The sequence below is a fragment of the Sciurus vulgaris genome (assembly GCF_902686455.1).
Source record: "Sciurus vulgaris genome assembly, chromosome: 5".
In the NCBI taxonomy this organism is placed as follows: domain Eukaryota; kingdom Metazoa; phylum Chordata; class Mammalia; order Rodentia; family Sciuridae; genus Sciurus; species Sciurus vulgaris.
Window position 1 is genome coordinate 119,630,937 of NC_136465.1, and position 27,299 is coordinate 119,658,235.

Below are 27,299 nucleotides of genomic sequence, written 5' to 3' on the forward strand. Positions count from 1 at the left end.
CATAGACTCCAAAAGTTTTGTTGATTTGCATGCTTTTAAAATTGAATTTGCATGCTAGCTAACAGCTAACCACAGGAACACCATTTCGTTTCCAACAACCTCCACCATGCAACCAATTTTCTTCTAATGTTCAATGCTCAGCTCTGCCTTGGCCCCTCCCTGTGTTCCTTCCCCTCCTGTCCCACCTCCAGGGTGCTGATATGTTGTAAGATGGTGCTCCCCTCCCCCTGCTCTCCTGCAGAGGTCTGCAGATGCTGGACAGTTGCTGAAAGTAGGGCGCTAGCCATGTTGCAGCAGAATGCATCAGAGCCAACCAGGAACTCCCTGTAGGAAGATCAGAATGAGTCTACCTTAAACCAGGGCTTCCTCAGCTCTCTTGACCCTCCATCCCACAGTCAACAGCTCAGTGGAGCTCTCTTGACCCTCCATCCCACAGTCAACAGCTCAGTGGTTCCTTTCCCTCTCCTTACTCTCCATCTGGATCATCAGCAGTGGTTTCCCTTGCTCCCTAATTTTCCAGCTGTCATGAGAAGTGCCTTTGACTCAGCCGTGACCTCTGTCCTTTTTTTTTTTTTTCCCCCCTTTCAGCACTAGGGATTGAACCCAGGGTCTCATACATGCTAGACAAGTGCTGTACTACTGAGCTACATCCCCAGTCCTTTTATTTAATTACTTAATTAATTTATTTTTGAGACAGAGTCTTGGTAAGTTGCTGAGATTAGCCTCAAACTTGCAATCTTCCTGCCTTCCTGCCTCAGCCTCTTGAGTAGCTGAGATTACATGACTGTGTCACTGTGCTTGACTTGACCTCCCTACTCTTTGACTCTGCTTCCTAGGAGATGATCTGGCCACATGTCAACATACATAGTCTGATCTTGAAGAGGCCTCATTAAGTCTAGGCCACCACACAAGGAATAATGGGTCCCAAGTTTCTAATTCCATGGACAGGGAACAGAATCTAAAGAGAGGGTAGATGGACAGCAGGACTCACCAGGGTTGGTCCTCTAGCCAGTCACCCAAGAGATGCCGCAGGTGTTGGGGAAAGTCAACATAGAGTCGCTGTAGTTTTTCTGGGGGCATCTTGGAGATCAGACCCCACAAAGACATGATCTGGGGTTTAGAGGGTGCCTGGAAGAGAGAAACAAAGCCACTCTGGGAGGTGCCCAAGAAACTTGGCCTAACCTCTGGGATAGCCACTGACCTCTTATAGACTACCTACTGAGAGACTGTCCCCTTAGCCACTGATGGCCAGGCTACTTCAAACCCTGGGCATCCATGGTCAATACTTGAGATGGGGCAGTATCTACAATAGTAGCCATGGGTGATGGAGGTGAGAAGAGCTGAGCTGTAGCAAGAAGAATGGGATGACAGGGGATCTCGGGGGAGTAGGGCAAGAGTTCCCTTAGGGAAGCCAGAGGACTTGAGTTGCAGCTCTAGACCTGGCTCTCTGTGAACAAGGATCATCTGGTCTATGGGCCTTAATCTTTTCATCCATAAAATATGAGAGCTGAATGAGTGGAGCATTTTCCAATTTTCCTTTTTTTTTTTTGGTACTGGGATTGAACCCAGGGACACTTAACCACTGAGCCACAACCCCAGCCCTTTTAAAAATATTTTATTTAGAGACAAGGTCTCACTAAGTTGTTTAGGACATAACTAAACTGCTGAGACTGACCTTGAACTTATCTCAGCCTCCTGAACTGCTGGGATTGCAGGAGTGTGCCACCATGCCCAGTTTCCAATTTTTTAAACAGTGGATAATTTCATCTTTTAACCTGTGGAATCCCAATACAGTAGTCCCCCTTTAACTCTGAGGAATATACTCTAAGACATTGTAGGATACCTGAATCCTCAGATAGTACCTGAAACAGCAGATAGCATTGAATGCTATACTATTTTTTTCTGTACATATGTACCTATGATAAAGTTTAGTTCATAAATTGGCATAAGAAGAGATTAACAACAACAATAATAAAATAGAACAATCACGACATACTGTAGTAAAAGTTATTTGAAATGAATTGTTTACTTCTGGTATTTTCCATTTAATACTTTCAGAGTGTAGTTTTCTGAGAGTAACTGAAACTATGGAAAGTGAAACTACAGATAAAGGGGGACTACTGTCCATAAAAGGTGTAAAACTGGAGCTGTTCCATTGAAGCCAAGAGTGGAGAGCCTGTAACTGGGTCTGCTTCCCCCCTCTCCACCTCTTGACTTCAAAGGCATCCCTCGAAAAACCTGTCAAAATTCCAGGGCTCCATGAGGTAATCTGAAAACTAGTAGGCTACCTGACAAAGAAAAGGGTGACAGAGTGACAATAACTACTATTTATTATTCATTCTTCTGTGAATGCATTACCCTCAGTACAATACTGTGGGTTGTTTTACTGATGTTGGAGATTGGACCTAGAGCTTCATGCATCCTAGGCAAGTATTCTACAACTAAGTTACACCCCCAACCCCCTCACAACAAATTTAAATTATCCTCTTTCACATATGAAGAAACCAACGCTCAAGGAGGTTATCTAACTTGCCCAAAGTCCCTGGCAAGTGAGTTGAAAATCAGGCTATGAATCTGAGTGGGGACTAACTACCACACTCTGCTGTTATGATCCCTTGCAGCTCTAAATCTCATCATCCTAAGAGTGGGGAAGGTTCAAGGGGATGGAGGAAAAGGGAAAGAAGAGAGAAAGAGGATGAGAGAGACTAGAGAAACAGTGTGATAATCAGCCTGAAGAGAGGAGACTAAAAGAGGGAATGAAAAAACTAGAGGGCTAGAAGGCTGAGGGGAGAAAAATCAAGAGGGAGAGAAAGGAGGAGATAGGGAAAAGAAGAGGTATGCTCCCCATTTCAGGGCTGCAGGTGTTATAGGGCAGCTGGGTAGATCAGTGGTTTCTCAGGGGGTCTCTCAGTTCATGTTTCTCACAATGTTGTTTTCCCAGAGAGGAGGGGGAGGATAGAATGGAAATTCCCTGGGCCTCCCTCAACCCAGCAACCCCAAGTCCTGTTGCTTTGAGCCTCTCACCTTTCCCAAGTCTCCCAAAGGGATGGAAATCAGAGGACCCTTCTTTGAACACTCCCACCCCAAGACCCTTTGCTCCTCTTGCCCCCAGTCCCTACTCCTCTGAGCTCTTTTCTATCAAAAGCAGAAGGCTTCTCCCTCCTGCTTAGGGTTCTCCAACAAGCCTTTATCTAACCATCTCTCCCTTGGAGTGGGGCACCTTCTGGAATTGTGTTCAGTCTGTTTTAAATTCAAGGGAGAACTCCATTCCTCTCTTCTCTCTTCCTCCATTCTCTGTAAGGTGCTGATTCCTTATTTCAGACCTTTGACCCCCCATCACTACCCAAGAGACTGGGGAGATCCCCAGGTCATAGGCAGCCCCCATTTCCTCTATATCCCCTCGTTGAGTGACCAGTCTCCTGGCTGGGCTAGGCTACAAATTTCCAGCCCTCCTCCTTCCCCAGACATGAGGAAGCCACATTTCTCCCCACCCCTACTCCATGACAAGGATGGGTCGCTCAGTCTGGCCAGCAGAGGGGCACTTTTTGCCTTTCCTGCCCTCCAGGGCCGCAGGTGGGGAGGAGCCACGATGCGAGGGGGGCGGGGCCGGAGTTTCCTCCCAAACCCCGAGGGGAAGCCCAGCGTCCAACATCTTTAACGGCGGGTTTGGTGGCCTAAACCCTATCCCCTCAATCCCTCCAACCCCGAGTCCTCTGACCGTGTGACCACAGGATCTAAAGTCAAAAGAGCTGCTCTGAGTTGCACAGTGTGTGTATGTGGCGGCGGGCGGGAGGAGGGGCGCGGGGAGGTGGAGCCAGGATCAGCACCAGGAGGGTTAACTCCACGCCGCCCCGGGAAATCTCGGCGTCTACAGCAGCCAAGCGTGGAGCAGGTTTGAGGGGGAAATTCCTCCTCCTCTGGGGCATCATGAGGTCTACATCTGGGACTCACTCACCCCCCCACCCCAAGTCCAGCCACACCCTTGAACAGGAACCTTTGGCAGGGGGCAAAATAGAGATTTGATCCGGGCCCACCGCCCTCTGGCAGCAGCCTCCTATGGAGGGGCAGCCACTTCCCCCACCCAAAAGACAGAGAGGCCCTCCTTCAGAACCCACCCCACCACTTTCCATGCCCCTGGGAGTGCAGAGATAGGGTGTGGAGAAAGTGACCCATGGGGGAGGGGTATGTGGAGGTCCGGACCCACCCAGATTCCTGAGAGTCAGAAACTGCCAAAACCCAGTGCCACAGGGTACCAATACTAACTGAAACAATTTCTAGGGGACCATCCGCCCCGCCCAGGGGAGGATCCCGAGAGGCCCCGCTAATCCATCCCCATACTCAAAGTCAGAGGGCCCCCCCTTTGCTCGCAGGCATCCCCTCACCTCGGCACCCCTCTGCCGTCTTCTCCCTCAGAGGGCACTGCCAGGCCCCATGGGTCTGTAGCTCTGTCCAATGAGTTCAGGGCTGGCCCTGCTAGCACCCCCTCCACCACTACCACCAAAAAAGAAAACAACAACACACTCTCTCTCTCTCTCTCTCTCTCTCTCTCTCTCTCTCTCTCTCTCTCTCTCTCTCTCTCTCTCTCTCTCTCTCCCCCTCCCTCTCCCTCTCCCTCTCTCCCTTTCTTTCTCTCCCCCTCACTCGGTCTTCCTTTTCAGTGCAAGCAGTAGCTGCCCCAGCCTGCTGTTTCCGGCTTCTCTGTCTACCCAGGTCCCTCCCTGGAGCTCTGACGACACAGCAAAGAGAAAGTGGACTGGAGGAGGAAGAGGAAGAAAGTGGGGTGAACATGTGTGCCTCCTCTGCTGAGTGGGGAAGCACATAGTGGGGAGGGGGGCAGGCTCTCAGCCTTGGAACCAGGCTGGAAGGGAGGTTGATCCCCTCTTACTCTGTCCCCCTCAAAAGCAATCAGCTTCTCCAGAAAAAAATCACATAATATCAAGCAGAAATATGCCACCCCAAACTGCCTGGTTTCCATACCTAAACTTCTCTGGGCTACAGCTTGGGACCCAGAGGGATTAGGCTCCCTGGGGTTCTCCAGAAAAGAAAATCCCTCGGGGCTCCCTCCAGTGGAGGACCCTGAAAAGTAGCCAGTAAGCTTGAGGCTATCTTGAACTCCAAGGTTCTCCTCCCTTCTTGCCAGGAACACCTTAGAGGTCTCGTGACCACTGGCGGGAGGAGGTGGCTTAGAGGAGCCCTCAGCTCAGAATTCTCAAAGATTTCAAGAGTTGCTCACACTGAAGACCTTCTTTGCTACTCCTCACTGGGTACCCCTTCTCAGACTCCAGTGGTAGCAGCACGGACTGCCTGTAGGCTCCCAAGAGACAAGTTTGAATACGAATCTGCAGCCTTGGCAAAGTTCCTATCTATTTCTGGGACAAACACTGAGACACACCCGGAAACGAACACACACATCCACAACTTCCTCAGCCACAAGACTCCACACACACACCCTCACATGTGCAGGCGGACTCACACACATGTCAGCACTGAAACACACACACACACACACACACACACACACACACAAACTTGCTCATCTTCTGAGTCATCATCATAACTAGTAGATTGTTTTGCAGTTTTTGCTGGGAAAGGAACTGGAGAAGAACAGGAGACCCAAGAAAGTCTTTAAGTCCTTAAGCCTGAGAGCTATGGTGTGTGGAAAGCCTAGGGTGTGGGGGGGCCACAGGAAGTGGGAGGAATTTTCTACTTCCCTCCTCTGGCTAAGACTGGGCTGGGCTGAGGGGCCAAAGGTAGACCTGTGCTGCCCCCTGGTGCCTGAGCTGATTCCTCCCCTTCCCCTCTAACGTGTAGAGGCCCATTTATACATGCATGCCCACGTGGATCCAACCAGTTAGGAGAGAGTAGGAGCCAGCTACAGAGTACCATAGTTAAGAGCTTGCTTAACTGTTTGGGTTCAGGTCCTGCCAATGCTGCTGACCGCACAACCCTGAGCAGTTTGCTCTTTGTAATTCAGTTTCACTATCTGTAAAATGGAGCAAATAAGAGTCTTAGTCCATAAGATTGGGCAAAGGAAATGCAGTGGTACATGTGAAGGCTTAGAACAATGCCTGACACATAGTGAACACCAGGCATTATTTTTATGGCCCAGAATAAACCAGATGTGAGGGAAACAGGAGGGACTCCATCCTACATAAGGGTTACTGGATTTGGAGGTAATATTACCAGCACAAAAATTGAGCCTTAGGGGAAATGTGAATGTTTGTGTTTCTCATGTCTGCACGGCAGTGACTGGAAGAAGGAGAGAGAACAAGTCAAGATGGCGGGCAGGGAATCCATCCAGAGACTTATCGAGCAAGCAATGCTTGGATTGTGCTCACTTGTGCTCACAACACATATACTTTACATGTGCTCCCAGTTGCCCATTTTGCCTGCAGACATCCACAGACAGTAGCTGAAGTTTTGAGCTTTGCCATCTGAGGGTCTCAAGAGATCCACATCCCTAAAGCCAGGCAGGAAGAGGGGAAAGAATAAATGTTGGCTCCTTTTAGGGAGTAGGAAGGTGAGAAACAAGTACTGATAGGAAAATAATATTTTCTCTTTTTCATGATTGCACAAGTGAGGGACAGTGTGTTAGGGAAGGAACCCAAAATTTAGAGGCAAATTTGACTTGGATCTGACTCGACCTCAGAGCTTTATAACTGTGTGTCAACCTCTCAAATGGGGACAATAGTTATAGTTATCAACAGGGCCTAGGCTGCAGTGATACATCCAGGGCACAACATTTCAGGAAGCACTCATCTTCAGTTTGTGTAATTGCAGGGTCAGTGAGACTTTAATTAATGACACCCCACACACATGATCCTGAGCATGAGTACTTCCTTGTCTCACCCTCATCCAGGTCCTGCCATCCAACCAAGTGACTATAAAGATGCATGAAAGAAAACATAGGAAGAAGAAAACTTTATGGTCTATGAACTGCAGTTTGCAAACCCCAGTAGTGAGTCACAAAACCAATCTGATGAGTGTATTAGTTTTCTAGGGATGTACCACAAACTGGGTGGTTTAAATAGAAATCTGTCTCACTGTGCTGAAGACACAGAAGTCCAACATCAAGATGTCAGGGTTGGTTTCCTCTGAGAGCTTCGAAGAAATAATCTATTCTAGGCTTTCCTCCTTGACTTGTTGACTGTCACCTTCACGTTTACATACTCTTCTGTTATATGCAAGTCTGCCTCCAACTTCTCTTTTTATAAGAACACCAGCCATATTGGATTAGGACCCACCGAATGACCTCATTTTAACTTGATTACCTCTGTAAAGACCCTATCTCAATATTACTGTCTGAGGTACAAGGGGTTAGGAACTTCAACATAATGAATTTTTGAAGGACACAGTTACGCCCATAACAACATCTTAAGCATCACTTTAAATGATTTTTTTCTGTTTAGATATACATGACAGTAGAGGGTATTTTGACATATTATACATACGTGGAGTATAACAGGATTCCATTCTTGTGGTTATATATGATTTGAAGTTTCAATGGTCGTGTATTCATATATGAATATAGGAGAGTTATGTCTATTTATTCTACTATCTTTCCTATTTCCATACCCCTTCCCTTCCCTTCATTCCCCTTTGTCTAATCCAATGAACTTCTATCCCCCCTACACACACTTATTGTGTGTTAGCATCCACATATGAGAGTATATTCAGCTTTTGGTTTTTTGAGATTGTAAAGCATCACTTTTAAAAAGATGATGTAGGGCCTGGGGTTGTGGCTCAGTGGGTACAGCACTTGCCTAGCATGTGTGAGGCTCTGGGTTCAATTCTCAGCATTGCATACAGATAAATAAATAAAGGTTCATCAACAACAAATAAAAATATTTTTAAAAACTTTCAAAAATGATGTAAAATAGAATAGAAAATATCAGAAGACATCATACAAAAAAGAATAAGTGTTATTTTATGAGACTTTTGTTTCAGATTTTATTTATTTTTTGCAGTGCTGGTCACTTTCATGTTCACATACTCTTCTGTTATATGCAAGTCTGCCTCCAACTTCCCTTTTAATTAGGATACCAGCCATATTAGATTAGGACCAGTGGGCTCTACCAGTGAGTTACGTCCCAAATCCTTTTTGAGACAGAGCCTCTCTAACTTGCCCATGCTTACCTCCAACTTGCCATCCTTCTTCCTCAGCCTCCCTGAGACACTGGGATTACAGGCCTAGGCCACTATGCCCAGCTTATTTCAGATTTTATATGTGTCTAACTTCTAGGTCATGATGTTAAACCTACTTTTTAGTGAGCATTAAATTTTTTTAAAAAGCATCTTTTGGATGTTGATGACCATCACATATTACTCTGCATTACTTTTTTGGTTTTTTTTTTTTGTGTGTGTGTGGGGGGGTTCTTGGGGGGGTGTCAGCTGTTTTTGTTTTTGTGGTGCTGGGGATAGAACCCAGGGCTTCGCAATCGAAACAAGTGCTTTGCCTCTGAGCTCCACCCCAGCCTTGCATTGCATTTTAATGATTTTATAAGCACATCTTCCTCCTTAATGAGAACATAAGCTGGAGGAAGGTGGGGACTTACTATACTGTACATACAGTTATGTTGCAGCTAATGAAAACAGCACGTATCCTTGCTAGTAAATACAGCAGGGCTGCCATTTACTGAGTGCCTCCTATGTACTTGAAGCTGGGCTAAATGTTTTACACAAACTTTCTTATATAAGGACTAAACTTATTGATGCATTGATTGCTGGAGCTCAGTACATTTCATAGACCAGACAGTAAAGGATCACTGGGTAGTGGCCTGGGATCTGTGGAGGATTGAGGGATGAAAGGAAGAGGTCACAGAAGTATGGGAAATTGCTAAGGGCCCCTTGCCAGCTCTGTCTCTCAGGTCTACACCACTCTGCCCAAATTTACATCCACCTTGATATCAATTCACCACTGAGATTAGAGAAAACAGGGGCCTTCAGTTGGAAACTCCACCAATTTCCTGCCTGCCACCTACCAATAGACATACATATCAGTACCTGCAGACTCAAAGAAGTGGGACCCTTTCTCTATCTGAGACATATCCTCCACAAGGGCTCAGGGCCCCTGCTTCTGCCTCTCCATCCAAGCACTTACATTTTTTTTTTTTTTTTTTGGTACCAGGGATTGAACCTAGAGACACTTAACCACTGAGCCACATCCCCAGTCCTTTTCATTTTTTACTTGGAGTTGGGGGGGTCTCATTAAATTGCTTAGGGCCTTATTAAGTTGTTGAGGCTGACTTTGAACTTGTAATCCTCCTGCTTCAATCTCCTGAGTCACTGGGATTACAGGCACGGGGCCACCATGCCAGGATTCTATTCATTCCCTCTTGACCTGCCAAACCTCCAATCTCTTGCTCTCTAATTATTATAGCTCTATCCTCTCAGCATGTACACATTCAAAGCCCTCCCACCTTTAGTAAAATAAAATGAAACTGGTATGAAACAAACAAAATCAATCCTTCTAGTACTTATGTCCAGTGAATTCAATAAACATTTGCTGAGTGTCTGTCTTCAGGCACTTATAACTGAGAACCAGAGTTAGAGTAGTTAGCAGATAATGATACTACAGGATAATCAGGGCTGCAATTTTAACAAGCACAGGGTGCCAAGGGAGTACTCGGAGGGGCACTAAACTAGGCGGAGGATGAGGGAGATCAGGGAAGACTTCCTGGAAGAGGTAATGCTTGAACTGGACCTTTATTTTTCTGTATTTTGTACTGGTGCATTATAATTATACATATGGTGGGATTTATTTTTACATATTTGTACATGAACGTGAAATAACAATATAATTTGGTCAAATATCACTCCCCAGTATTTCCCCTTTGCCTTCCCTCCTCCTCCCTGTGGTCCCTTTCTTCTTCTCTACTGATCCCCCTTCTATTTTTATGAGATCCACCCCCATCTTTCTTTTGCTTTTTCCTCTCTAGCTCCCACATATGAGAGAAAACATACAACTTTTGACTTTCTGAGTTTGGTTTATTTTGCTTACTGTTGTCAAGTTCCATTCATTTTCCTGAAAATGACATAATTTCATTTTTCTTTCTTTCTTTTTTTTTTTTTTTTTTTTTTTTTTTTTTTTTAGGTACTAGATTGAACCAAAAGGTACTAGATTGAACCCAGAGGTGTTTAACCACTGAGCCACATCCATAGCCCTTTTATATATTTTATTTAGAGACAGGTTCTTGCTAAGTTTCTTAGGGCCTCACTTAGTTGCTGAGGCTGATTTTGAACTAGCAATCCTCCTGCCTCAGCCTCTGGAATCACTGGGATTATAGGCATATACCACCTTGCCTAGCCTCATTCTTCTTTATGGTTGAATAAAACTCCATTGTGTATGTATAACACATTTTCTTTATCCATTCATCCATTGACAGATACCTGGTTCCATAGTTTGGCTATTGTGAATTGTGTTGCTGCAAACACAGGTATGCAGGTATTGCTGACTTTAATTCTTTAGGATGAATACTGAGAAGTGGTATAGCTGGGTCATATGGTGGTTCTAGTCCTAGTCTTTTGAAGAACCTCCATGCTGATTTCCATAGTAGTTGTACTAATTTACAATACCACTAACAGTGTAAAAGTCTGAACTAGATCTCGAAGGAAGAACAGGGAAAGAGTTAAATCAAGAAGAAAGTCGGCTGGGTGCTTGAAGCTCATTGTCAGGTACCTCTCATGCATCAGACTACTGAACACTGGGAGGTTTCATTAGTATATGACTGTTATACAGTAGATTTTCTTTTTTCTCCTTTTTAAAAATTTTAACTTTTTATTTTTTTACTTTTCTTGCTCTCTTTTCCCTTCGTTTACCTGTTCCCTCAGAGTCTTTTCTCCCCTTTTTGCATGCTAACATCCGATTTCTTTTGATTACACTCTCACCCTTTCTATTATCTAGAACTTCTGTATATTCTTTTCTTATCCCATTAACAGCTACATTCTACATCCCTCTGCATCCTCTTTGTCCTCCATTAGAAACTGCAGACCTTATTGCAAACCTGTTTGTTTTACCGAAGATAATATTTGAATTTATTTTGTTTACTATGACAATTTTGTTATTGTCCCCATAGGGGCTATTTGGTCTAGGATTGCATAGTGTCTGATTTGGGCACTGCTAATATTGATCTCCCCTTAAAGAAAGGGTTTTGGAAACATATAGGGCCACTATAAGCCTATAGGGGGAAATCTGAAATACCCCAGATCTGCGCTGCTAGAGGGGAAGATACATGAACATGAAAAAACAAGGGAAGAAAATGATCCAAACAAATCTAGATTCTGTATTAATAGAATCCAATGACAGTATGTTAGAAGACATGTCAGAAAATGACTTCAGATTATACATGATTAAGATGATTCGCAAAGCAAAGGAAGAGATAAGAGAGCAAATGCAGGCAATGAATGATAATACCAATAAGCTGAAAGAGCACCTGCAGGAAGCAAAAGATCATTTCAACAAAGAGATAGAGATTCTAAAAAAAAAAAAAAACCAAATGGAAATCCTTGAAATGAAGGAGACAATAAACTAAATAAAAAACTCAATGGAAAGCATCACCAAAAGACTAGACCACTTGGAAGACAGAACCTCAGACAATGAAGACAAAATATTTAATCTTGAAAATAAAGTTGCCCAAACAGAGAAGATGGTAAGAAATCATGAACAGAATCTCCAAGAACTATGGGACATCATGAAAAGACCAAATTTAAGAATTAATGGAAAAAAAAAAAAGAATTAATGGGATTGAGGAAGGCACAGAGATACAAACCAAAGGAATGAACAACCTATTCAATGAAATAATATCAGAAAATTTCCCAAACCTGAAGAATGAAATGGAAAATCAAATAAAAGAGGCTTACAGAACACCAAATGCACAAAATCACAACAGATCCACACCAAGGCACATTATAATGAAAATGCCTAACATTCAAAATAAAGATAGGATTTTGAAGGCCATGAGAGAAAAGCATCAGATTACATATAGGGGGAGACCAATACGGATAGCAGCTGACTTCTCAACCCAGACTCTAAAAGCTAGAAGGGCCTGGAACAACATATTTCAAGCTCTGAAAGAACATGGTTGCCAACCAAGAATCCTATACCCAACAAAACTAACCTTCAGATTTGAAGATGAAATAAAATCCTTCCATGATAAACAAAAGTTAAAAGAATTTACAAATAGAAAGCCTGCACTATAGAATGTTCTCAACAAAATATTCCATGAGGAGGAAATGAAAAACAACAATGTAGCTCAGCAAAGGGAGGAACTACCTTAGAGAAAAACCACTCAAAGGAGAAACCAACCTAACTTAAAAACCAAAAATAAGCCAAATGACTGGGAATACAAATCATTTCTCAATAATAACCCTGAACGTTAAGGGCCTAAACTCATCAATCAAAAGACATAGACTGGCAGAATGGATTAAAAAGAAAGACCCAACAGTATGCTGCCTGCAAGAGACTCATCTCATAGAAAAAGACATCCACAGACTAAAGGTGAAAGGATGGGAAAAAAACCTACCACGCACATGGACTCAGTAAAAAAGCGGGCATTTCCATCCTTATATCAGATAAAGTGGACTTCAAGCCAAAGTTAGTCAGAGGGATAAAGAAGGACATTTCATACTGCTTAAGGGAACCATATATCAGGAAGACATAATGATAGTAAATATTTATGCCCCAAACAACGGTGCATCCCTGTACATCAAACAAATCCTTCTTAATTTCAGGAATCAAATAGACCACAACACAATAATTCTGGGTGACTTTAATGCACCACTGTCACCACTAGATAGATCTTCCAAACAAAATCCAACCAAAGAAAGCATAGAACTCAATAACACAATCAATAACCTAGACTTAATAGACATATATAGAATATTCCATCCATCAACGAGCAGATTCACTTTCTTCTCAGCAGCATATGGAACCTTCTCAAAAATAGACCATATGTTATGCCACAAAGCAGCCCTTAGGAAATGCAAAAAAATAGAGATACTGCCTTGTGTTCTATCAGATCATAATGGACTGAAAGTAGAAATCAATGACAAAATAAAAAACAGAAATTACTCCAACACCTGGAAACTAAATAATATGCTATTGAATGAAACATGGATAACAGAAAACATCAGGGAGGAGATTAAAAAATTCTTAGAGGTTAATGAGAACGACGATACAACCTATCAAAATCTCTGGGACATTATGAAAGCGGTACTAAGAGGAAAATTCATTGCATGGAGCGCATTCCAGAAAAGAATGAAAAGTCAACAACTAAATGACCTAACATTACAGTTCAAAGCCCTAGAAATAGAAGAACAGAATAATAGCAAAAGTAGTAGAAGACAGGAAATAATTAAAATCAGAGCTGAAATCAATGAAATTGAAACAAAAGAAACTACTCAAAAAATTGACAAAACAAAAAGTTCTTTGAGAAAGTAAACAAAATAGACAAACCCTTAGCCATACTAACAAAGACAAGGAGAAAGAAGACTCAAATTACTAAAATACATGATGCAAAAGGAAATATCACAACAGACAACACTGAGATACAGAACATAATGAGAAGCTACTTTGAAAATCTGTATTCCAACAAAATAGAAACTACTGAAGACATTGATAAATTTCTAGAGACATATGCTCCTCCCAAACTGAACCAGGAGGACATACATGATTTAAACAGATCAATATCAAGCAATGAAATAGAAGAAGCCATTAAAAATCTACCATCCAAGAAAAGCCCGGGACCATATGGATTCTCAGCTGAGTTCTATAAGACCTTCAAAGAAGAACTCATTCCAATACTCCTCAAAGTATTCCAGGAAATAGAAAAAGAGGGTACCCTACCAAACTCATTCTATGAAGTTAATATCACCCTCATACCCAAACCAGGAAAAGACACATCAAGGAAAGAAAATTTTAGACCAATATCCTTGATGAATATAGATGCAAAGATCCTTAACGAAATATTGGCAAACCGTATCCAAAAACATATTAAGAAAATTGTGTACCACGATCAAGTGGGGTTCATCCCTGGAATGCAAGGATGGTTCAACATTCATAAATTAATAAACGTAATCCATCATGTCAATAGACTTATGGATAAGAATCATATGGTTATTTCAATTGATGCAGAAAAAGCATTCGACAAAATACAATGCCCCTTCATTCTCAAAACACTAGAAAAAATAGGGATAGTAGGAACATACCTGAACATTGTAAAGGTTATTTATGCTAAGCCCATGGCCAACATCATTCTTAATGGAGAAAAACTGAAACCATTCCCTTTAAAAACAGGAACAAGACAGGGATGTCCTCTTTCACCACTTCTATTCAACATTGTCCTTGAAACTCTAGCCAGAGCAATTAGGCAGACTAAAGAAATTAAAGGGATACAAATAGGAAAAGAGGAACTTAAGCTGTCACCATTTGCAGATGACATGATTCTATATTTAGAGGATCCAAAAACCTCCTCCAGAAAACTTCTAGACCTCATCAATGAATTCAGCAAAATAGCAAGCTATTCAACATGCATAAATCTAAAGCATTTTTATACGCAAGCGACGAAAGAGCTGAAAGGGAAATGAGGAAAACAACCCCATTTGCAGTAGCCTCAAAAAAAAAAGAAAATACTTGGGAATCAATCTAACCAAAGAGGTAAAAGATCTCGACAATGAAAACTTCAAAACATTGATGAAAGAAATTAAGGAAGACCTTAGAAGATGGAAAGATCTCCCATGTTCTTGGATAGGCAGAATTAATATTGTCAAAACGGCCATACTACCAAAAGTGCTATACAGATTCAATGCAATTCCAATTAAAATCCCAGTGACGTACCTTACAGAAATAGAGCAAGCAGTCATGAAATTCATCTGGAAAAATAAGAAACCCAGAATAGCTAAAGCAATCCTCAGCAGGAAGAATGAAACAGGGGGTATCGCAATACCAGAACTTCAACTTCAACTATATTACAAAGCAATAGTAACAAAAACAGCATGGTATTGGCACCAAAATAGACAGGTAGATCAATGGTATAGAATAGAGGACATGGACACAAACCCAAATAAATACAATTTTCTCATACTAGACAAAGGGGCCAAAAATATGCAATGGAGAAAAGATAGCCTCTTCAACAAATGGTGCTGGGAAAACTGGAAATCCATATGCAACAGAATGAAACTAAACCCCTGTCTCTCACCCTGCACAAAAGTCAACTCACAATGGATCAAGGACCTTGAAATCAGACCAGAGGCCCTGCATCTTCTAGAAGAAAGAGTAGGTCCAAATCTTCACCTTGTTGGCTTAGGATCAGACTTCCTTAACAGGACTCCCATAGCACAAGAAATAAAAGCAAGAATCAATAACTGGGATAGATTCCAACTAAATAGCTTTCTCTTAGCAAAGGAAACTATCAGCAATGCAAAGAGAGAGCCTACAGATTGGGAGAATATCTTTGCCACTCATACTTCAGATAGAGCACTAATTTCCAGAATATATAAAGAACTCAAAAAACTCTACACAAAGAATACAAATAGCCAATCAACAAATGGGCTAAGGCTATGAACAGATACTTCACAGAAGAAGATGTACAAGCAATCAACAGATATATGAAAAATGTTCACCATCTTTAGTAATAAGAGAAATGCAAACCAAAACTACCCTAAAATTCCATCTCACCTCAATTAGAATGGCGATTATCAAGAATGCAAGCAATAATAGGTGTTGGAGAGGATGTGGGGAAAAAGGTACACTCATACATTGCTGGTTGGGCTGCAAATTAGTGCGGCCACTTTGGAAAGCAGTGTGGAGATTCCTTAGAAAACTTGGAATGGACCTACCATTTGACCCAGCTATCCCACTCCTCAGCCTATACCCAAAGGACTTAAAATCAGCATACTACAGAGATACAGCCACATCAATGTTCATAGCTGCTCAATTCACAATAGCCAGACTGTGGAACCAACCTAGATGCCCTTTGATTGATGAATGGATAAAGAAACTGTGGTGTGTGTATGTATATATATATATATATATATATATATATATAATGGAATATTACTCAGCTATAAAGAATAATAAAATTATGGCATTTGCAGGCCAATGGATGAAATTGGAGAATATCATGTTAAGTGAGATAAGCCAATCTCAAAAATTCAAAAGGCGAATGATCTCACTGATAAGCGGATGATGACACATAATGGGGGGTGGGAGGGGTACAAGAATGGAGGAAGGAGGGACGGTACAGAAGGAAAAGAGAGGTGGGAGGGGTGGGGGGGAAGAAAAAAATAACGGAATGAATCAAACATCATTACTCTATGTAAATGTGTGAATATGCAAATGGTATGCTGTTACTCCATGTACAAACAGAAACAACATGTATCCCATTTGTTTACAATAAAAATTAAAAAAAAAAAGAAACAGAAGATTTCAAGGGGTTCAGTAGGCACAATATACTTCTTGTTTCTGAAGAGCTTATATTCTCTTTGTGGGAGAACCAGATCTATACAGGGTTAATGCTTCTGAGCCTTCACCACGCCCAGCAGGACAAGGAATCAACTTCACAGGGCTGAGTACCAAAGTAGCTTGATTCCTGTTAGTTTCTCCTCCTTAAAAAAAAAAAAAGAAGAAGAAGAAGAAGAAAGCCAAGGACATGCAAAGGCATGGATACCTGTGGGAGCTTAGTGCCTACTGAAAACAAGTGGTAGCCGGCAATGGGGAGTGTTAGAGGATTTAGCAGGTGAGTAATAGGATGACATTTAGTACAGTTATCACCCTCCCTGCAGAGTGGAGGACAGACTGAAAAGGTAAGTCTGAAACTGGTTCAGAAGGTTAATAAACAAGAGGAGGCCATCTGGTTGAAGAGCTGAGGGGAAGCCTATGGAAGAAACTGGTTAGGAAGAGAAGTAAAGACAAGAGGGGCCAGTAGGTAAGGCAAGAATGGAATCAAGGAGTTGAAAAATTTCAACAGACCTAAAGAGTAGATTTTCTGGGGCAAGGGATAGAAGGAGTAGGAGGCTAGGGTGTTATTTCAGTCCTGCTCTCCTGTGGGGGTGTGGGGCAGGTTATGAGAGTAAGTGTCTATGGCAGCATGGAGGTGAGTCGGTGGAAGTGAGGAGGGCAAGAAATCAAGGTTCTGGCTGGACTACAGGTCACTGTGTAAGCATTAAAGCCACTGGGTTTGCAGAAGACCTGCCGAATTCTTCAAGGAGTATGGTCGGGTCACTAGGAGGTAGGTGGCAATAAAAATAAGAATTAACATTACATGAGGCTTTATGTGTTACTTCAATTTCTGCCTAAAAGTTGAAGCACTACACATTTTATAGAAGCACTAACCATATGTGATTATTTAATTTTAACTTAAAAATTTAAGCTGGTGCTATGGCGCTTGCTTGCCTGTAATCCCAGTGACTTGGGAGGTTGAGGCAAGAGGATCGTAAGCTCAAAGCCAACCTCAGCAACTTATTGAGGCCCTAAGCAACTTAGTGAGACCCTGCCTCTAATAAAATACAAAAAAGGGCTGAGGATGTGATTTGGTGGTTAAGCACCCCTGGATTCAATCCCTGGTACCAAGAAAAAAAAAAAAGCCCTCACATGCACTAGCCACATCTCAAATGCTCAATAACCACATAGGCTAGTGGCTACTATAGTTCACTGATGGGGAACATTTCAATCATCACAGAAAATTCTACTGAATAGTCTGGTAGCCCTTATTTAACAGACAAAGAAATGGTGGCATGGAAAGCCAGGCAACTTGCACAAGGCCAAAGTAAGGGAGCTGGGACGAATCAAGTTAGCTGGCATCAGACCTTAAGCAGTGTGGCTGGACCTTAAAGAAAGAGGGTTTTATGACTACTGAGGCAAGAACTGATGATGCTTAATCAGCAGTCAAGCCCTTCTCCAAGTCCTAATTTTGTACAGGTGTTCCCTCCCACGTATTCAGGAGAGGAATCTGATTGGTCTAGCTAATCAGGGTATTTCCATTCCCCTGGTCAATGATTCAATCCCAGCCCATACAATTTAGGGGACTCCTGGAAAAGGTTTCATTCTTCAATGCCATGCCCCACTTGCAAGGACTGGAACAACTGCAACGACATTGGAGATATGAGGAGAGATCCCAGTAGTCACTGAGGACAGAGTGTCAGTGTGAAGAGGTGGAAAACCCTTGATGAATCATCCTGGGCCTGCTCTAGAACTCTTCATTGTTCAGACTATTCTAACTGGGTCTTCAGTTACTTGCTGCTAAATGCATTCCCCAGCTGAGACCCCAGTGAAGCTATAATGGCTATAAGCAATGGGCCCCGAGCAGGCTGTCTGTGCTTCCACTACCAACCCACTGGTGTACTTGGGAAATAAGTGAGATCTCATCAAAAGAGGTGTCCACAGGGAAGAACCGCGTTTCAGACAAGCAAAGAGGAGCAGGGACAATATGAATTGAGGGTGGCCCATAGTTTTGTGCAAAGGAGCTGGGCAAGGAGTAGTGCAATAGTGGTTAGGAAAAGGAAGCACTGGGCTTAATGGAGAAGGATGGACGCCCATCACTGCCTGCCAAGGGTGACCGGATGTGAGCAATGGTGGGATCAGCTGATCTCAAGACTCCACAAGAAGCTCTCAGCCTATCACAGGCTTACTATGGCTGATAGACTTTCAGCTCCCAGAAGGACAAACAGAAATCCTGGTGGGTGGGCAAAGTCAAGCATCTCTGGATGGAATCAGCTGTGGTCAGAATGGAGCCTCTGCAAGAAAATTCCAACCCTCTAAATTACTGTCTTGCCTTTCTCTCTTCCCCTGTGCCAGCCAAGCTTCTTGGGAATGTTATTCACGTTCACTGTCTTCCTTTCTTCACCTCCTCATTACATTACCAGCTGGCTGCTGGCCCCACCAGTCCAGTGAACTGGTTTTGGCACATATCCCACGTCCTCCAAAGTGTTGTGCCCTTTTCCTATCTCATAGATCTCAGCAATATTCAACACTATTATTCGTGTGTGTGTGTGTGTGTGTGTGTGTGTGTGTGTGTGTGTGTGCTGGAGATTAAACCCAGGGTCTTGAGCATGTTAGATAACTGAGTTGCAGCCCCAGCCATCCAGCCATATTCGTTTTTTGTTTTGTTTTGTTTTGTTTTGTTTTGTTTTGCTTTGTTTTGCAGTACAGGGCACTGTACCACTGAGCTACACCCTTAGCCCTTTTTATTTTTTAATTTGAGAAAGAATTTCACTAAGTTGCCTAAGGCCTCACCATGTTGCTGAGGTTAGCTTTGAACTTGTGATCTTCCTGCTTCAGCCTCCTGATTCTGGGATTACAGGCCTGCACCACCGCATCCGGTTGCCATGTTAGTCATTCTTGAGTACACCCTTCTCTAGCTGGCCTTTACAGCCCCTCTTTCTTAGTCTTCCTCCTATCTCTCTGTGTGTTTTACTCTTTCTGTGTGATCTCATTCACAGTTGAGGCTCTATGACCTGAGCAAGGCAGTGTGTGGTGGTAAACTATGCCTTCTGGGGCCAGACCATCTGGTTCAAATTTCTGCCCTACCATGTGGTTGCTGTGTGACACTCAAACTCCTATCAAGATGTAGATTGTAGGCTGGAGGTATTGCTCAGTGGTAGAGAGCTGGTTCCTGCATGTGCAAGGTACTGGATTCAATTCCTAGAACCACTCAAAAAAGGAAAAAAATAAAAGGAAGGGAAAAAAGATGTGGATCATTATGCTCACCCATCCCAAGTGGTGGAGGCAGGGAGCCACCATTCTGATTTTTTAAAGAATTTCATATACATGGAGTAATACAAGATGAACTTTTATGTTTCCCTTCTTTTACTCAACACTTTTTGCAGGGAAGGGGTGGTGGATACTAGGGATTAAAACCAGGGGCACTTTACCACTGAACTACATCCATAGAACTTTTATTTATTTATTTATTTAATTTTGAGACAGGGTCTCACTAAGCTGATGAGAGTCTTGCTAAATTGCTGAGGTGGGTCTTGAGCCTGCTATCCTCCTACCTCAGTCTCCTAGTCACTGGGATTACATGTGTGGTCCACTGTGCCCAACCTGCTTAACACACTTTGAGATTCATCTGTGTTGCTATATGCATCCATAGTTTGTTGATTTTTATTGCTGAGCAGTATCCCATTGCAGAGATATGCCACAGTTTATCTTTTTTACTTTTCAGTGATGGACACCTAAGCAATAGACAGTTTTTAGCTATTAGAAAGAAAACTGCTGTGAATATTCTGTGTTCAAGTCTGTGTGCGCACATGTTTTTATTTCTCTTGAATAAATTACTAGGAATGACTAACTGGGTCATAGGGTAGGTGCATGCTTAGTTAAATAAGAAAATACCACATCTTGTTTCAAATCAACATGCAGTTTACATTTTCACAAAGGATATATGAGAGCTCCAGTTGCTCTACACTCCCATTAACATTTGTTTTGGGGTTTTTTAGTACTGGAAATTGAACATAGGGGAACTTTACCTCTGAGCTAAATCCTCAGTCCCTTTTTGTTTGTTTGTTTTGAGACAGGGTCTCTCTAATGTAGAGGGCTTAGGCCCTCACTAAACTGCTGAGGCTGACCTTGAACTTGTGATCTTCCTCAGTCTCCTGAATTGCTGGGATTACAGTTGTATGTCACCACACCTGGCTTCCATTAATATTTGGTATTTTTCATTTAAAAGTTTATTTTGGTGGGTAAGGAGAAGTACTACATTGTGGGTTTTGTTGTTGTTGTTCTAGGGATTGAACCTAGGGCTTCTTAACCACTGAGCACATCCCAGCTCATTTTATTTTTTATTGTGAGAAAGGGTCTTGCTAAGTTGCCTAGGGCCTTGCTAAATTGCTAAGGCTGGCCTCAAACTTGTGATCACAAAAATAAAATTAAAGAGAGAGAGAGAGAAAGAGAGAAAGAGAGAGAGAGAGAGAGAGAGAGAGAGAGAGAGAGAGAGAGAGAGAGAGGGATGTATCCCAGTAGTAGAATGCTTGCTCAGCATGGGCAAGGCCCTGGTGGTAGGGGAATCAAATGACCTTTGGAGTGATGTCAGCAATAGAAAGTGCCACCTTTCATCACCTCCCAGAAACACAGATTTGACAATATATGGATCAAAATACCCATGAAAAGTCCAGAATCCAGTTGAGAGATTGCAGTACCCCAAACAAGCACAGAGCTGCCAATAGTTACATTGAAATAGGTCCTGAATCCCTGAGTCTTGGAGTGGAAGCTTTTTCAGAGGTACCTTCATTCAATAATAGGGAACCTCCAGTAGTCTGATCCCAGACTGGTTCCAGGTCCAAGTAAAGTCCCTGATCAGTGGTGAAGAGGAGCTAAAGAAAGAATGATATGCCCAGCCAATACCAAAGCAGGACTGCAGGGGTACAGGGCAGGGTAGGGGGAGAGGGGTGGAGGAGTGGTAAACACTAAGTAATTGAAACAATAAATTGATTAACTATATGATTTTGTTTCTTATATTGAAAGATTTGGGGGGAAAGAATAAGATGCAAAGAAAACCAATCAAATGAAAAAATAACAATTCCGAGATAAAAATATATAAAACTATCATTATACAATAAATGCATGTAGAATTTTTTTTTTTTTTTTTTTTTTTTTTTTTTTTTTTTTTTTTGGTGCTGGGGATCAAACCCAGGGCCTTGTGCTTATAAGGCAAGCACGCTACCGACTGAGCTATCTCCCCAGCCCCTAGAATTTTGATTTAAAAAAAAATCAAATAAATGTTAATTGTGAGTCTGTTTCTGGCTCTCTACTCTGTCCCATGAATCTGTTAATCCTTATACAGGTACCACACTATCTTGATTACTTTAGCTCACAAGCCTTAAAATCAAGTAGGATAAGTCTTTCGGTATTAAGATTTTTGTTGGGATTTTTCAAGATGGCGGCCTAGAGGGTGGCTGCATTTCATGTTGCTCCAGGACTCAGGATTCAAAAGAGGAGATATTGAGACACTTGGGACCAACTCAAAGCAGCCGGGTGACTCTCACCCATTGGGAAGGCGTCCCAGATGGGACAGTGGTCCTGGAACGCAGGGAACTTGTGAAGTAGAGCTGCCGGTGAGACGCCCCTCCCCCCGCTGGAGCAGTGAACTCGGACAACTGGGAGCGCCATAAAGGAGGCCGCTCGGCACAGCGCTGGGACTCGGAGCCACCACTGGGGCTCCGGCAGCTGCCCAGGGGAAGAGTGGCGAGGAGAGCTGTGTGGACTCAGAACACCGGGGCCTGCCCTGAGGAGGAGGAGGAGGAACGTGGCCACTTGGATTCGGAGTGACTGCACCAGAGCTGCAGGCGGTTGCCAGAGGAGAAGCTGCGCGGCGAGCTGTTTGGACTCAGAACGACGCTTCTGAACCCCAGGGCCTGCCCTGAGGACGAGGAGGAGGAAGAGGAGCGCGGCCGCTTGGATTCGGGGTGACTACACCAGAGCTACAGGCGGTTGCCAGAGAAGGGGCGGCGTGGCGAGCTGTTTGGACTCTGACCACTTCTGAACACCGGGGCCTGCCCAGAGGAGTAGGAGGAGGAGGAGGAGGAGCGCGGCTGGTCGTGTGGACTCGCAGTGACTGCATTAGCGCTCCAGGCGACTGCTCAGAGGAGAAGGCGAGTGGTGAGTTGTTTGGACTTAAAGTGACAGCTCCTGAACACAGGGGGGCTGCTTGGAGGAGAAGCGTGGTGGGACGCTTGGTCTTGAGTGGCTGCACCAGAGCTCCGGGCGGTTGCCCAGAGGACCCGTGCAGCGGGTCACGTGGATTCAGAGCCACTCAGAGGGACTGCTCCTGAACACCTGGGGGGTTATCTGGAGAAGGAGGAGGAACGGGGAGGGTCACTTCGACTCGGAGTGATTGATTGCCCCGGGCTACGGGTGGTTGGTGGGAGGTGGAGGCACGCAGTGAGTTTCCTGGACTCCTAGTGACCGCACCGGAATACTGGGCGGCTGTCTGGAGGAAGAGGCCTGTGGCGGGTCTCTGGGACTCAGAGCGATTGTTCGGGGCCCCAGGTGGCTGCTCAGAGGAGGGGCCACACAGCCAGGCGATTAGGTGCAGAGCAGGGTCCCAGGATCTAGGAGGCTTCTTGGTGGAAGAGCCGCACAGAGACAGGCTTAGGGCGGAGCGAAGGTTCCAGGCTTGCGGGCAAATTCTCTGAGGAGGGGCAGCCTAAAGAGATTTATCTGCGAAGGGTGAGGCTCCCAGGCCCAGGAGGTAGGGCCCGGCCCCTGGGAACTTTGCAGAGGAAGGCAGCCCAGCCCAGGCGGTAGCTGTAAATTGAGGGGAACCTCTAGGAGGGAACTGACCAGCGAGACCTCCCCTCCGGGTGAGTCTTCCCTGCTGGGTGAGGTTTCCCCACAAGGACGGTAAAACCAGAGACTCAGGCCCAAACAGGCCTTGCCTCAGCCCGCAGCCAAGGTCCCCTTTGGATGACCATTGGTTAACAAGTGGAGGCACCTCTGCCCACTAGCAGGGATTATACCCCACCTGAAGGCCACCACTCCTAGGGAGGCAGCTTCCTTGTGGAGCACCGCATTATCAACTTCCTCCAAGACTTCAGCCTACTGAAGGCTAAGGGGGGATATATATATAGAAATCTTCAGGGACATTGTAAGTCAATAGAGGAAATCTGCAATATCTCAGTGGTCCACTGATACCTGAACAATATGAGAAAACAAGGAAAGAAAATGCTGCAAACAAATCTAGATGTTACATCAATAAAACCCAATGACAGCATGGCAGAAGAAATGACAGAAAAGGAGTTCAGAATGTACATAATTAAAATGATCAGAGAAGCAAACGATGAGATGAAAGAGCAAATGCAAGCATTGAATGATCGCACCAATCGACAGTTAAAAGAGCAAATACAGGAAGCAAAAGATCATTTCAATAAAGAGTTAGAGATATTGAAAAAAAACCAAACAGAAATCCTTGACATGAAGGAAACAATAAACCAAATTAAGAACTCCATAGAAAGCATATCCAATAGGATAGAACACCTGGAAGACAGAACCTCAGACATTGAAGACAAAATATTTAACCTTGAAAACAAAGTTGAACAAACAGAGAAGATGGTAAGAAATCATGAACAGAATCTACAAGAACTATGGGATATCATGAAAAGGCCAAATTTAAGAATTATTGGGATTGAGGAAGGCCTAGAGAAACAAGCCAAAGGAATGAACAATTTATTCAATGAAATAATATCAGAAAATTTCCCAAATCTGAAGAATGAAATGGAAAATCAAGTTCAAGAGGCTTATAGGACTCCAAATACACAAAATTACAACAGACCCACACCAAGGCACATTATAATGAAAATACCTAACATACAAAATAAAGACAGAATTTTAAAGGCTGTGAGAGAAAAGAACCAAATTACATTCAGGGGGAAACCCATACGGATATCAGCAGATTTTTCAATCCAGACCCTAAAAGCTAGAAGGGCCTGGAACAACATTTTTCAAGCCCTGAAAGAAAATGGATGCCAACCAAGAATCTTATACCCAGCAAAACTTACCTTCAAATTTGACGATGAAATAAAATCCTTCCATGATAAACAAAAGCTAAAAGAATTTACAAAAAGAAAGCCAGCATTACAGAACATTCTCAGCAAAATATTCCATGAGGAAGAGATGAAAAACAAAGAAGCAAATCAGCAAAGGGAGGAATTATCCTAAAGGAATTGTCAAATAAAGGAGGAAACAAGTTGTGTCAAACAAATAAATAAACAAAATTTTAAAAATGAACCAAATGACCGGGAAACCAAATCATTTCTCTATAATAACCCTGAATGTTAATGGCCTGAATTCATCAATCAAAAGACACAGACTGGCAGACTGGATTAAAAAGAAAGATCCAACAATATGTTGCCTGCAAGAGACTCACCTCATAGAAAAAGATACCCATAGACTAAAGGTGAAAGGATGGGGAAAAACATACCATGCACATGGACTCAGCAAAAAAGCTGGAGTATCCATCCTCATTTCCGATAATGTGGACTTCAAGCCAAAGTTAGTCAGAAGGGATAAAGACGGTCATTTCATACTGCTTAAGGGAAGCATAAATCAGCAAGATATAACAATCATAAACATCTATGCCCCAAACAGTGGCTCATCTATGTATGTCAAACAAATCCTTCTCAATTTCAGAAACCAAATAGACCACAACACAATAATACTAGGTGATTTTAACACGCCTCTCTCACCACTGGACAGATCTTCCAGACAAAAATTGAACAAAGAAACCATAGATCTCAATAACACAATCAATAATTTAGACTTAATGGACATTTATAGAATATACCATCCAACCAAGAGTGAATACACTTTCTTCTCAGCAGCACATGGATCCTTCTCTAAAATAGACCATATATTATGCCACAAAGCTAATGTTAGCAAATACAAGAAGATAGAGACACTAGCATGTATTCTATCAGATCATAATGGATTGAAGTTAGAAATAAATGAAAGAGTAAAACACAGAAACTATTCCAACATCTGGAGATTAAACAATATGCTATTATATGATGAATGGATAACAGAAGATATTAGGAAGGAAATTAAAAAATTCTTAGAGGTAAATGAGAACAAAGAAACATCATATCAAAATCTCTGGGACACTATGAAAGCAGTACTTAGAGGGAAATTTATTTCATGGAGCGCATTTAATAAAAGAAGTAAAACTCAACAAATAAACAACCTAACACTACAGCTCAAAGCCCTAGAAAAAGAAGAACAGAACAGCACCAAAAGTAGTAGAAGACAGGAAATAGTTAAACTCAGAGCTGAAATCAATGAAATTGAAACAAAAGAAACAATACAAAAAATTGACAAAATAAATAGTTGGTTCTTTGAAAAAATAAACAAAATTGATAAACCTTTAGCCACACTAACAAAGAGAAGACGAGAGAAAACCCAAATCACTAAAATTCGGAATGAACAAGGAAATATCACAACAGACACGATTGAAATACAAAACATAATTAGAAGCTATTTTGAAAATCTATACTCCAACAAAATAGAAAATTTCGAAGACATCAACAGGTTTCTAGAGACATATGAATTGCCTAAACTGAACGAGGAGGACATACACAATTTAAATAGACCAATTTCAAGTACTGAAATAGAAGAAGTCATCAAAAGCCTACCAACAAAGAAAAGTCTGGGACCAGATGGGTTCTCAGCCGAGTTCTACAAAACCTTTAAAGAAGAGCTCATTCCAATACTTCTCAAAGTATTCCATAAAATAGAAGAGGAGGGAACCCTCCCAAACTCATTCTATGAAGCCAATATCACACTGATACCTAAACCAGACAGAGACTCATCAAGGAAAGAAAATTTCAGACCAATATCCTTAATGAATATCGACGCAAAAATTCTCAACAAAATTTTAGCAAATCGCATACAAAAACATATTAAAAAGATAGTGCACCATGATCAAGTGGGTTTCATCCCAGGGATGCAAGGTTGGTTCAACATCAGGAAATCAATAAACGTAATTCACCATATTAATAGACTTAAAGTCAAGAATCACATGATTATTTCAAAAAAAGCATTTGATAAAATACAGCACCCCTTCATGCTCAAAACCCTAGAAAAAATAGGGATAGTGGGAACATTCCTTAACATTGTAAAGGTCATTTATGCTAAGCCCATGGCTAATATCATTCTAAATGGTGAAAAACTGAAAGCATTCCCCCTAAAAACTGGAACAAGGCAGGGATGCCCTCTTTCACCACTTCTATTCAACATCGTTCTTGAGACTCTGGCCAGAGCAATTAGACAAACCAAAGAAATTAAAGGGATACGAATTGGAAAAGAAGAACTCAAACTATCCCTGTTCGCTGATGACATGATTATATATTTAGAGGAACCTGGAAATTCCACCAGAAAACTCTTAGAACTCATAAGTGAATTCAGTAAAGTAGCAGGTTACAAGATCAATGCCCATAAATCCAACGCATTTTTATACATAAGTGATGAATCTTCAGAAAGAGAAATTAGGAAAACTACCCCATTCACAATAGCCTCGAAAAAAATAAAATACTTGGGAATCAATCTCACAAAAGAGGTGAAAGACCTCTACAATGAGAACTATACAACACTAAAGAAAGAAATTAAAGAACACCTTAGAAGATGGAAAGATCTTCCATGTTCTTGGATAGGAAGAATTAATATTGTCAAAATGGCCATACTACCTAAAGTGCTATACAAATTCAATGCAATTCCAATTAAAATCCCAATGACGTACCTTACAGAAATAGAGCAAGCAATTATGAAATTCATCTGGAAGAATAAGAAACCCAGAATAGCTAAAGCAATCCTTAGC

The 27,299-nt window shown here is 42.5% G+C and overlaps 1 protein-coding gene across 5 annotated transcripts in view; it reads right to left on the reverse strand.

The window, feature by feature from the left end:
• STAT6 (signal transducer and activator of transcription 6) overlaps window positions 1-27,299 on the reverse strand; it is a 41,548-nt gene that overhangs the window by 9,192 nt on the left and 5,057 nt on the right. Inside the window, exons 1-3 of one of the 5 annotated variants that reach the window (XM_079141148.1) lie at window positions 4,383-4,687; window positions 992-1,128; window positions 186-324 (exon numbers count right to left, since the gene is read on the reverse strand). In XM_079141148.1, coding sequence (XP_078997274.1) covers window positions 186-324; window positions 992-1,107 — 255 coding nt within the window. In that variant the 5' untranslated portion in view covers window positions 1,108-1,128; window positions 4,383-4,687. Of the gene's footprint in view, window positions 1-185; window positions 325-991; window positions 1,129-3,024; window positions 3,661-4,382; window positions 4,688-27,299 lie in introns of those variants that run through there. The other 4 variants (XM_079141147.1, XM_079141144.1, XM_079141146.1 and 1 more) reach the window with 4 other exon arrangements.